We start from the raw sequence: 12,940 nt of genomic DNA, 5'->3' as shown, positions 1-12,940 counted from the left end.
TGGACAGTATTTCTGCCTGCTGCCTGTCCGATTGCTTTTGCTGTCACGGACCACATCCCTGCCTTCTACCTGGATGCTCTCCTCTGTGGACCACTACTAAAACCACAGGAAATCATTTATTTACCCTTTGCTCAGCAGAATATATTTTGGGGTGTAATTGGTATGTACATGCTATGTGTTAGAAATATGAAGGGCCTTCAAAAATGTAATAGGTTGTCAGGAAATTAGATGTAAAATGCATGCTCCTAGAACGTCTGAAGGTGTCTACTTGGATGTTGGGTCTCGGTTTATTGCCAGGCGGTGTAAAAGTCCCACACATATGGTATCGCCATACTCAGGAAGAGTGGCAGAATGTATTTTGGGGTGTCATTTTTGCTATGTACATGCTATGTGTTAGAAATATCCTATAAATTGACAACTTTGTGTAAAAAAAATAGGTTTTCATTTTTTTCCCACATTTTCCAAAAACTTGTGGAAAAAAATGACATGTTCAAAAGACTCACAATGCCTCATAGAATATACGTTGGAGTGTTTTCTTTCCAAAATGGGGTCATTTTGTGGGCAATTTCATTGTCTTGGTGCTCCAGGGCCTTCAAAAGTGTGATAGGTAGTCAGAAAGTTATAAGTGTATTTATGCTCCTAGAACGCTTGAAGGAGCTCCCTGGACGTTGGGTCTCTGCATGTGGCCAGGCTGTGTAAAAGTCTCACACATGTGGTATTTCCATACTCAGGAGGAGTGGCAGAATGTATTTTGGGGTGTCATTTTTGCTATGTACATGCTATGTGTTGGAAATATCTTATAATTGGACAACTTTGTGTAAAAAAAATGCGTTTTCATTTTTTTTCCACATTTTCCGAAAGATTCTGGAAAAAAATGACATGTTCAAAAGACTCATTATGCCTCATAGATTATACGTTGGGGTGTTTGCTTTCCAAAATGGGGTCATTTAGTGGGCTTTTTCAATGTGCTGGTGCTCCAGGGCCTTCAAAAGTGTAATAGGTGGTTGAGAAATGAAAAGTGTATTTCCTGACAGACTCCATGGCAGCTTACGTGTGGGTTAGTCCCGCCTCCTCCTACCTCATAGGACCCTACTCCCATAAATTTTTACACCGTGCCAGAGGCCGTGTTCCTTTTTTGTCCTCCTCCTGAAAGGATTATAGTCAAATCTTACCTCATGAAGATTCCCGATTCAGGCCTGGCGGTCTGCATGTTGGATCGAGTGGTGTCCCCTTCATGTCCAGCACGCCCTAGCTATTAGCGGGGTAGGACACGGGCGTGGAGTCAGTTGCCGGAAGAGCTTACAAACCTGGCCAATGGCAGGCAAAGCGACATTTGGCCAATCGTCCCAGCTATTAGCGGGAGGCCCATTAATACGCCCCATCATGTGTGCAGCCGTGGTGTCCGTATGGTCCAGGGCCTGGTCGTGGAAGTGGTGATGTATCCTGCTTTACATTCTATGGCAGCAGTTTGTTTTTGTATATTCTCCTGTTGTTTGTTACTTATCTCTCCCTGGGTTCTAGTTTGGCTGTGGGATGCATGGCGTTCCATTCCACGTCCTTCCCCTCCACTCCACTGCTTCCTGGTGTCTTCCAGGCTCGATCTGAATCGAGGCTTGGTTCACACAGGTGGGGGGGCGGTGCCTTCCAGGCTCGATCTGAATCGAGGCTTGGTTTGCACAGGTGGGGGGGATGGGGGCGGTGACATTATTCCAGTAGCAAATTCAAATAGCTGTTAGTTTCAGCTATCTGTGGGTTTGTTCAGCAATGTTTCCAGCGGCTTCCCCGTGCTCTGCAGGAATCTTTAAAGGTGAGAGATGGCTGTGATTATGCTGAATAGGCTTCCTGCCTGCTTTCTGCATGTCACTCATTCATAATCTCTTGCAGTTTCCTAAAGTGATATGGATGTCTCACCGCCCCCTGGTGGACAGCCCTTACATTACAGGTAAGATTGGTTTTATTCCTCTCCCTGTAATGTTTGGGGGGTTTTTTTTCTGCTGTTCTGTTGAGTCTTTATTTTCTTTCCTAAAGCCCTTCTAGGTCTGAAAGACGTCACTCAGCCCGTGAAGATAAAGATCCTCCCAGGTCGCAAACGCGGCATTCATCATCAATCATCATCGGTCGTCCTCTAGGCGACATGGTGAAGAGTCTGGAGCTACTTCAGGACACCACCACTCTGACAAAAGATCCTGATGGAAAGTCGCTCTGTGAGCCCTGTTTTGCACATGCTGCAAACAAAAGGGAAGACAGCAACCAGCAGATGGAGTCGCTGGTCAGGCGAATAGTTATGGAGTCCTTAAAAACCTCGGATCCTGCTTGTGCTGGAACTTCCTCCCCCAGGATGGCGAGTACTCCGGCTGGTTAAAATATTCATATCCCTGGGCCTTCCCAGCACAGTCACTCCTCATCTGACTACTCTGAGGGTGAGCTTGAAGCAGACGACCCTGGTGCGGGTTTTGACTTTGCCATGGTTCCCTCCTTGGTCAAAGCTGTGAAGGAAGCCCTGAAGTGGGATGAGCCGGTAGAGTCACCCTCTAAACAGAAGAGGTATTTTAAGCACCTCTAGAAGGAACGCCCTTTCTTTCCCCTGTTAGGGGAGGTCTGCGAAATTCTTACAGACGAATGGGGCTGCACAGAGAGAAAAAACTCTCTACTCTCCAAAGTGAACAAAATGTACCCGTTTAAAACGGAAGAGGTTAAACACCTGGAATCTGCACCTCTGGTGGATGCAGCACTGATGCGTCTGGTGCGTCATGTCACCCTTCCGCTTGAAGACACAGTGGCCTTTAAGGATGGCCTTGAGAGACGCATTGATTCAGACCTCAAGCGCATCTATGTGTCAGCAGGAATGGCATGCAAGCCAGCATTGGCTCTCGCAGCCCTGTCTAAAGCAATGGAGGTGTGGACAGACAGTGTGGACACAACACTCAGAAGCGCGTCGGAAGAAGTCGCAAGAAATTCGCCAATACATGAACTGAGGCTGGCGGCTGTTTTTTTTTTGGGGGAGGCCTCCCTAGACATGGTCCGCCTTGCGGCACGGGTAATGCTTTCATCGGTTACTGCAAAACGGGCTCTTTGGTTACGTCCTTGGTTGGCCGATCCTGCGTCAAAACAGGCCTAGTGCCGAATTCCATTTGAGGGGTCCTTCCTATTCAGCAAAAAGTTAGAAAGCGCCGTTTCCCATGCCACAGGTGGTAAGTCGCGGTTCCTTTCCCAGGATAGGCGCTTGCTGGACCAGAAGAGGTCTCAGCCCAGGCAAGAGGCTGATCGATCAAGGGATGCTCGCCTATATAAGCCTGGCCGTCAATTCCGAAAGAACTGGAGAAGACCGCAGCCTTCAGGACAGAAAGCACCCAGAGGAGGGTCTTCTGGTGGTTGGGAGGCCACAAAGTCTTTTTGACGTTGTGCCTGCCCAGGCGGAGCAAGTCGGGGCTCGGCTACTATGCTTCCAACACGTCTGGGCAACCTCGATAAACGACTTCTGGGTCGTCAAGACAGTATCAACAGGCCATTCCTGGAAATTCTGCAGTCCGCCCAGACTGAGGTTCATTCCAACCTCATTGCCACAGTCAGAAGAGAAAAGACAAGGCCTTCTGTCTTACGTAGATCTGTTGGTGGCTCAAGGCGCAGTGGTTCCAGTTCCAACCAACGAGAAGTTCCAGGGTCTATACTCCCCTCTCTTCTTGGTTCAGAAAAAGAGCGGTGCTTGGAGACCGGTCATAGACCTCACGCACCTGAACTCTTTTATCAAGAAGGAAAAATTCAAGATGGAGACGCTATTCACCATCCGTCAAGCAATACAACCGGCAGACTGGCTTGTGTCAATCGACCTCAAGGACGCCTATTTCCATGTGCCAGTGGCAGCAGATTACCAGAAGTTCCTACGATTCGCAGTAGATCAGAATCATCTACAGTTTGTCTGTCTCCCGTTTGGGCTTACTACATCGCCGCGGGTATTCTTAAAGGTCTTACTAGCAGTGGTGGCTTTGATCAGGACCAAAGGCGTCCGTCTACACCATTATCTGGACGACCTGCTCCTGCTGTCACAAGACCGAGAACAACTTCTGGTACACAGGTCTCAGGTAATAGCCACTCTTCGCGAGTTCGGCTGGTTACTGAACATGGAGAAGAGCCATCTGGAGCCTACCCAGTCGTTAATATTTCTGGGAGCTCAGTTCGACACAAGTCGAGGCACAATTTCTTTGCCCCTCGAGAAGATCCCGGTAGTCAGGGACAGGGTACGCCTAGCTATGACGGCCACTCACCTTCGAGCATCTCAGTGTCTAAGATTGGTTGGGACCATGGTAGCCACGACTCCAATGGTGAAGTGGGCACAGTGGAATATGCGGCCTTTCCAAGTGGGGTTTCTCCATCAGTGGCGTCCAGGAGATCAAAATCACCTCATTCGCATAACATCATCAATGCGGGAGAGCCTTCCATGGTGGCTGCAGAGCAAAAATCTCCTCAATTGCCATTCCATCATGCCCATCTCTTGGATCACAGTTACCACGGACGCCAGCAACACCGGATGGGGTGCCCTCTGTCAGACAGAGATAGCCCAGGGCAGCTGGGATTTCCAAGCTCACAGGGTAGTGTCAAATACTCTAGAATTGCGAGCCGCGTTCTGCGATCTGAAAGCATTCCGTCACCTAATAGAAGGGACTTCTGTGATCCTGAGGATGGACAATACGACCGCGGTCTCCTATGTGAAGCGACAAGGAGGCACTCCCTGTTGAAGGAGGTAGATCCAATTTTATATTGGGCCCAGAAACACCTGGTCAACCTCACTGCAGTGTTTCTTCCAGGGGTACAGAATGTTCAAGTGGACTTCCTCTCAAGAGTCCGCTTGGACAACAACGAATGGAGCCTTCACAATGATGTCTTCCAGTGGCTCACTTCTCTGGAATTTCACCCAGAAGTGGATCTATTTGCATCTCCATGCAATCACAAGCTTCCGAAGTATTATGTGAGGTTCAGTTGTCCCCAAGCCTTTGGGACGGATGCTCTGACAGACCATTGGAGATTTCACAGGGCATATGCCTTTCCCCCAGTTCCTGTCATTCTCCGGTTCCTGGCGAGACTCAGGATGGAAGATGTGGAAGTGCTAACAATAGCCCCATACTGGCCGAACAGGCCATGGTTTCCACTGCTGATGCTCCTCAGTTTTCGGGATCCAGTGCCTCTACCCATCAGGCCAGACCTTCTGTCCCAGGGAGCAACTCTGCACCCATGCGCGGCTCATCTGCACCTGAAGGCATGGTTTTTGAGAGGGAAAGGCTGGAGGCGTTAGGTTGCCCGAGTGGGGCAATTTCTACTCTCTTAAGTGCCAGAAGAGCGGGCACTAACAAGGTCTACGGAAGGATCTGGTCCAAGTTCATGGATTTTGTTACCAAGAAAGGGGGGTCATGCAATGACCTGAATATCCAGCATATTCTTGGTTTCCTGCAGTCGGGACTGGACCTACCATTATCCGTTAGCTCTCTACGTGTGCAAGTTTCTGCTATTTCGGCCTTCACAGGAACTTCTTGGGCGTCTCATCCCCTTGTTCGTCAATTCTTTCGGGGAGCTTCCAGACTCAGGCCACAGAGGAAGCCAAGGTTCCTTAAATGGGATCTTCCACTCGTCTTGAACTTCCTTTCTGACGTCATAAGAAGTCACACAGAGCAACTCTCCATTAAAGATCTGTCTCTGATATTGGCCTTCTTGGTTGCCGTCACCTCGGCTAAAAGAGTCTCCGAGATTAGTTCTCTGGGTTGCAAAGAACCATTCCTGACCTTCTTCCCAGATCGTGTGGTTCTTATCCCCATGTTGGGATCACACCCCAAGGTGGTCTCTGTTTTCCACGAGAACCAGGAGATTGTCCTTCCAACATTCAAATCGTCAGATGATCCGAATACACATCCATTAGATGTGGGTGCAATTCTGAGACTGTACCTGGATGCAACAGCTTCCTTCAGGCGTTCAGATTATCTATTTGTTCTCCTCCATGGAAAGAACAAGGGCTTGCGGGCCTCTTCAAGATCCATAGCGGCATGGATTGTTCAGACCATCCAATGGGCATATAAGGCTAAGGGCTTGGCTCCTCCAGAAGCGGTGACCGCGCATTCGACAAGAGGGGTGTCCACATCCTGGGCGGCTTCTTGTCATGTGGCCCCTGAAGTAATATGCAAGGCGGCATCATGGTCTTCCATTAACACTTTCATGACTCATTATTGTATTGAGCCAGCTTCATTGTCTTCTGTTAACTTTGGTTTGCAAGTACTGTCTGTTGATGGTGCAAATTAAATTTCTTTTGGCCAGCAGTTTCCCACCCTTGTGTGTTTGGCTAGTTATTTCCCACACGTAAGCTGCCATGGAGTCTGTCAGGAAAACGGAAAATTGTTATCAAATACTTACCGTAATTTTCCTTTCCTGATGGACTCCATGGCAGCTGGAGTCCCCTCCCATCTGCTGGAGTAGGCTATTTATGGAACACAGCCTCTGGCACGGTGTAAAAATTTATGGGAGTAGGGTCCTATGAGGTAGGAGGAGGCGGGACTAACCCACACGTAAGCTGCCATGGAGTCCATCAGGAAAGGAAAATTACGGTAAGTATTTGATAACAATTTTCCGTTTTTATGCTCCGAGAACGCCTGGAGGTGCTACTTCAATGTTGGACTTCTGTATGTGGCCTGGCTGTAAAAAAGTCTCACACATGTGGTATCGCCATACTCAGGAGGAGTGGCAGAATGTATTTTGAGGTGTCATTTTTGCTATGTACATGCTATGTGTTGGAAATATTTTATAAATGGACAACTTTGTGTAAAAAAAATGCGTTTTCATTTTTTTCCCACATTTTCCGAAAGATTCTGGAAAAAAATGACATGTTCAAAAGACTCATTATGCCTCATAGATTATACGTCGGGGTGTTTGCTTTCCAAAATGGGGTCATTTAGTGGGCTTTTTCAATGTGCTGGTGCTCCAGGGCCTTCAAAAGTGTAATAGGTGGTTGAGAAATGAAAAGTGTATTTTATGCTCCGAGAACGCCTGGAGGTGCTACTTCAATGTTGGACTTCTGTATGTGGCCTGGCTGTAAAAAAGTCTCACACATGAGGTATTGCCATACTCAGGAGGAGTGGCACAATGTATTTTGAGGTGTCATTTTTGCTATGTACATGCTATGTGTTAAAAATATCCTATAAATTGACAACTTTGTGTAAAAAAAATAGGTTTTCATTTTTTTCCCACGTTTTCCAAAAACTGGTGGAAAAAAATGACATGTTCAAAAGACTCACAATGCCTCATAGAATATACGTTGGAGTGTTTTCTTTCCAAAATGGGGTCATTTTGTGGGCAATTCCATTGTCCTGGCCAGTCAGGGCCTTCAAAAGTGTGATATGTAGTCAGAAAGTTATAAGTGTATTTATGCTCCTAGAACGCTTGAAGGAGCTCCCTGGACGTTGGGTCTCTGTATGTAGCCAGGCTGTGTAAAAGTCTCACACATGTGGTATTTCCATACTCAGGAGGAGTGGCAGAATGTATTTTGGGGTGTCATTTTTGCTGTGTACATGCTAGGTATTAGAAATAGTTTATAAATTGACAACTTTGTGGGAAAAAAAAGAAAAAACAATTTTTTTCTTCATTTTCCCAAGAATTGTGGGAAAAAATTAAAACTTAAAAAAACTCACCATGCCTCTTACTAAATACGTTGGACTGTCTACTTTCCAAAAAGGGGTCATTTGGGGGGTATTTGTACTGTTCTGACATTTTAGGGCCTCAAGAAAGGAGATAGGCCGTTAGTACATCAGGTGTGATCAATTTTTAGGAATTGGTACCATAGCTTCTAGACTCAATAACTTTCACACAGACTAAATAATATACACTAATATGGGTTATTTTTTACTAGAGATAAGTAGCAGTATACATTTTGGCCAAAATGTATGAAGAAAAATTAATTTTTTGCAAAATTTTTTAATGGAAACTAAAAAAAAGTGTTTTTTTTTCAAAATTTTTGCTCTTTTTCTGCTTATATCACAAAAATTAAAAAACCCAGTTGTGATCAAATACCACCAAAAGAAAGCTCTATTTGTGTGAAAAAAATGATAAAAATGGTATTTTGTTTGGTTACAGTGTAGCATGACTGAGCAATTGTCATTCAAAGTGTGAGAGCGCTGAAAGCTGAAAATTGGTCTGGGCGGGAAGGTGTTTAACTGCCCTGTATTAAAGTGGTTAAATAGCGAATCAAAACTAAACAAAATTTTTTTTTTTTAAACCAAATTTTTTTGTCCTGCACATGTCTAAAACAGGCTTCTGCCAGACCATTTGCTATTGGCATTTTATATGAGAGAGAATAGTCATTACTGAGTTACTGTCAAAATTTCAGACTGCGAGTTTTAAAAAAAAAAAACTTAGAACAGGCAACAGAAATGTCATACATATTTGCCTTAGATAAAGTTTGCTTTGGACATATCATTTTTGCCTGAAGTCATGTCCTGTAAACTTCAGTAACAGAACAAACCCAGGACCGTATTCAAGAAAGTTACAGTACCTGCTATATGTGCCAGACACTAAGGATGATAGTTCACACAAAGGTACTGTGATTACCTGGCCATCATCCCAATATAGAGCAAAAAATCAAGATACAGAAAAAGTGGGATTTTATAAAGGACAATGTAGAAGGGGTGATTACAATTAAAGCACAATTTTTCATAAAAAAGACATTTATTGATTTAAAACTATAACAAATGTACATATACATAATAAAAAAAAAAATGATAGTTCACTTGAACTAATGAATAACAATTACAGTATATTAATGCTAATAATTAGATCATTCTCTATCCCAAAAATCACATTTCCTTTTATCCTCTCTCACTATATTTTTGGTCCCTTTTTATTTCCTTTCCTCATCTCTCTTCTCCCCTGACAACATTTTTTTTCCCTCTCTCTCTATCCTCTATTGTTCCTTTTATCTAATGGCATAGCTAACGGCTTAAAGAAGATCTCCGAACTAAAAATATAAATAAAGAGCCCATAAAAAGATAAAAAAAAAACAGATTTTGCTGTTATACTGACCTTTGATAAAAAAAAAAAAAAAAAAAACTAGATAAAACTAGACTTCTGCTTTAAAGGCTATAGTGCAAAATTCTCCCTGGGGTCCTCCTTATTGGGCATTGTTCTCCCTATCATACTACCACATTATTGATTCACAAAAAAAAAAAAAAATGTCACTATGTGCTGGCTGATTGAAATGTGCAGGCAGACTCAGATATCATGTGACCTAGCACAGCGGGGTGTGCAGAGGTGGCTCTGCATCCAGCCTGTAGCTTTCCTGTGAAGCTTTGCCATACTATGTGTGTGTGTGTGTATATATATATATATATATATATATATATATATATTTATTATTATTTTTATTATTTTTTATTTTTATTATTATTATTATATTCTATTTATATGTATATATTACAAATATATATTTATATATATATTACAAATTGCCATTTATTACTTTGTACATAATTTGTCCAACTAAATCTTTGGACTGAACCATCTGATAAGAAATGAGTCACTGCTGATGTGTCTTTGGGCTGTGAAGACTAAATTTCATATGTAGCTGACTAAAAAAAGAACAAGAAAAAAAATTGTACTTTTTAGTCTTTAGCAGTGGTATCCAAACTGCAGCCTGGGGTCAAATGTGGCCTTTTGCTTGCCTTTATCCAACCCTTGGGGCACTGTTCCTCCATCTGACACCAATGATGAGGCACTATTCCTCCCACTGACACCATTGATGAGGCCCTATTCCTCCCACTGATAACAATGATGGGGCACTATTCCTCCCACTGACACCATTGATGGGGCACTATTCCTCCCACTGACACAATTGATGGGGCACTATTCCTCCCACTGACACCATTGATGGGGCACTATTCTTCCCACTGACACCATCGATGGGGCACTATTCCTCCCACTGACACCATCGATGGGGCACTATTCCTCCCACTGACACCATAGATGGGGCACTATTCCTCCCACTGACACCATCGATGGGGCACTATTCCTCCCACTGACACCATCGATGGGGCACTATTTCTCCCACTGACACCATCAATGGGGCACTATTTCTCCCACTGACACTATTGAGGGGGCACTATTCCTATCACTGACACCATTGATGAGGTACTATTCTTCCCACTGACACCATCAATAGGGGCACTATGCTTCCCACTGACACTAACAATGGAATGCTATTCCTCCCACTGACACCATCAATGGGGGCACTATGCTTCCCACTGACACTAACAATGGGATGCTATTTCTCCTACTGACACCATTGATGAGGCACTATTCCTCACACTGACACTATGGATGGGGCACTATTCCAACCACTGACACCATAATGAGGCACTATCCCTCCCACGGACACCATCAATGGGGCACTTTTTCGCCCACTGACACCATTGATGGGGCACTATACCCCCCACTGACACTAACAATGGGATACTATTCCTCCCCCCGATACCAACAATGGGACAATATTTTTTCCACTGACACCCTCAATGAGGCAATATTTCTCCCACTGACACCATCGATGGGGCACTATTGCTCCCACTGATTTTAGGAAAGGGGCATTGTTTAGTGAATTTAATGGGGCTGGAATCCTAGGTGGATGTTACCTGGTACCTATGATTGGTGATATAAATAAAACTAGTATTATCTTAACAGGGCATCTAGGTGATGTATGGGCTGCTTTCACACCCCGAGGGACCTCCATGGAAATCCTGGGGAAGTTAGTATAATGGTTGGATCAAAGGATTGGAGCGCCCCAATAAAATGATGAAAGCCAAGCGTTGAAATCCTGCTGCTGAAGATTTTTTTAATGTACAATTATCCTGATTTCAGCTACAGCTCAAGTCTTATAACAGTCATTTTCTTATGTCCTGATGAAGGGGGTGGAATGGGGACCCATGAAATGCGTTACTATTTAGTTTGCTACAAATTTGGAATAAAACTTTCTATTTGTATTTCAACATTTTAGTGTGGCACTCCAATCTTTTGATCAATGCTACAATGTCCATTTATATACCATCTCTCACTTTTCTATCGTTTTCCCCTTCCTATTTCCCTCCCACCACCATCTCACACTTCTCCTCTCTTTTCTCCTCCTCCCTTTCTTCCCACTCTTCCTCTCTTTCTCCCTCTTTTCTTTCAGTCATTCTTCCTCAGTTCTTCCATACTGTTGTATATCGAATTGTATTTGTTGGGTTCCTTACTTTTTAGCAGGGTGAGGTAGCGGCTGGTGGGGTGCTGATGCCACAGTGTTAGGAGTAGGGCCCATGGTAGGACGATGAGCAGTGTAGTGAGAAGGTTTCGTCTCCTCAGCATGCTGTTGAGACTTTCCGTACCAGGTCATCTCTTTACCTGGATGGAAAAGAAAGATCCTGAAGGTTAACAATCATGTAGGTAAAAGAGCTTACAATTGTTGGCACAATAGTTTTGATTCTTGATATCACTATATAGTAGAAATAGTATAGTATATATAGTAGAAACCATGTTTTTTTTACTACAAATGGCAATAAAAGATGCAAAATTAAAGTTTAATATAAAGTATAAGCAGGGCCGTCTTTAATATTGATTGGACCCTGGGCAAACATTTTTTTGGGGCCCCCCCGGAATACACTTATCAACTATTTGCAGGCAGCAGGGGCTGAAGGGGCCCCACAGCATTAACTGGGCCCGGGGCAGCTGCCCTTTTTGCCCTGCGTTAAAGAAAGCCCTGAGTATAAGTTTATGATAAACAACATTTTTGACTCATTATAATTTCATTTTTTATGGCACTATTTGTAAAAGTGACTCATTTTAAAAACTAACATTTAAAGCGGCTATTCTGCCATTTTTTTTATCTTTCCATCTATAAATCTTCTGCCCTTGTTGTTTTAACTTTGGGTAAAAAAACATTTTCTGACAATAAATACCTTATACAGCCCATTCCCTTTTTCTTGTCTGGTAGTTAGCCTAGGCCAGTCATGGCGGACCTTGGCACCCCCAGATGTTTTGGAACTACATTTGCCATCATTCGCAACTACACTGCAGAGTGCTTGAGCATCATGGGAAATGTAATTCCAAAACATCTGGGGTGCCAAGGTTCGCCATCACTGGCCTGGGCTTATGACATCATACACAGCTCTTTCTCTAACTCTTGTGAGACTTTGCCAGCAAGGGAGGAAGAGATTAGTCAAAGGAAAGCCAAGGAGAGCTGGAGGGGGCTGGATGAGGGCGGAGATAACAGGAGACTGCAGAGATCCACGAGTATTCATCCAGAGAGGAGAAATATGCAGGCAACAATGGTGTGAGTGTGTCTGTCTGTGTGTATACATATATATACATATAAATATATATATATATATATATATATATAAATATATATATATACTGTATATATATACACTGCTCAAAAAAATTGAAGGAACACTTTGAAAACACATCAGATCTCAATGGAGTAAAATATGATACTGGATATCTATACTGATATGGACTGGGTAATGTGTTAGGAAGGGAAGGATGCCACATTGTTTATTGGAAATGAAAATGATCAACCTACAGGGCTGAATTTAGCTGTTTTACGTCCGCCCGCCGCAGTTATACTGCGGCAGGCAGCCGCTCCCAGGCAAATCGCCGTACATGTACGGCGCTCGCTCTCGGGAGGCTAGGGGGGCGAGCGCGCGCTGCCACACTCTCGCCCCTGCTCGTCAGCGGGGAAGCTGATGCAGCGGGCAGGCGGCTCTGATTGCCCCCTGACACCCGCAATCGCTCCCCACTGACAGAGATGAACGGTCAGCTGTTGTAAACACAGCCGACCGTTCTCCCTGGAATGATCATAGAGCCCATGTGATCCTATAGGATTACAGGTCTCTATGGTCATTTCAGAAGACACACCCCCCACAGTTAGAATCACCCTAGGCTC

General features: G+C 44.2%; 1 protein-coding gene across 1 annotated transcript in view; it reads right to left on the bottom strand.

The window, feature by feature from the left end:
* The window catches only part of LOC309546122 (galactosylgalactosylxylosylprotein 3-beta-glucuronosyltransferase 1-like), a 299,237-nt gene that overhangs the window by 107,407 nt on the left and 178,890 nt on the right, over positions 1 to 12,940 (bottom strand). The window contains exon 2 of the mRNA XM_082245654.1: positions 11,250 to 11,397. Within this exon, the coding sequence (XP_082101780.1) occupies positions 11,250 to 11,361 (112 nt within the window). The 5' untranslated portion in view covers positions 11,362 to 11,397. The remainder of the gene's footprint in view (positions 1 to 11,249; positions 11,398 to 12,940) is intronic.

The sequence above is a fragment of the Pelophylax lessonae genome (genome assembly GCF_965119305.1).
Source record: "Pelophylax lessonae genome assembly, chromosome: 2".
Taxonomy (NCBI): Eukaryota; Metazoa; Chordata; class Amphibia; order Anura; family Ranidae; genus Pelophylax; species Pelophylax lessonae.
Note: the sequence above shows the minus strand (reverse complement) of the source record. Positions and strands in the feature narration are given on the sequence as shown.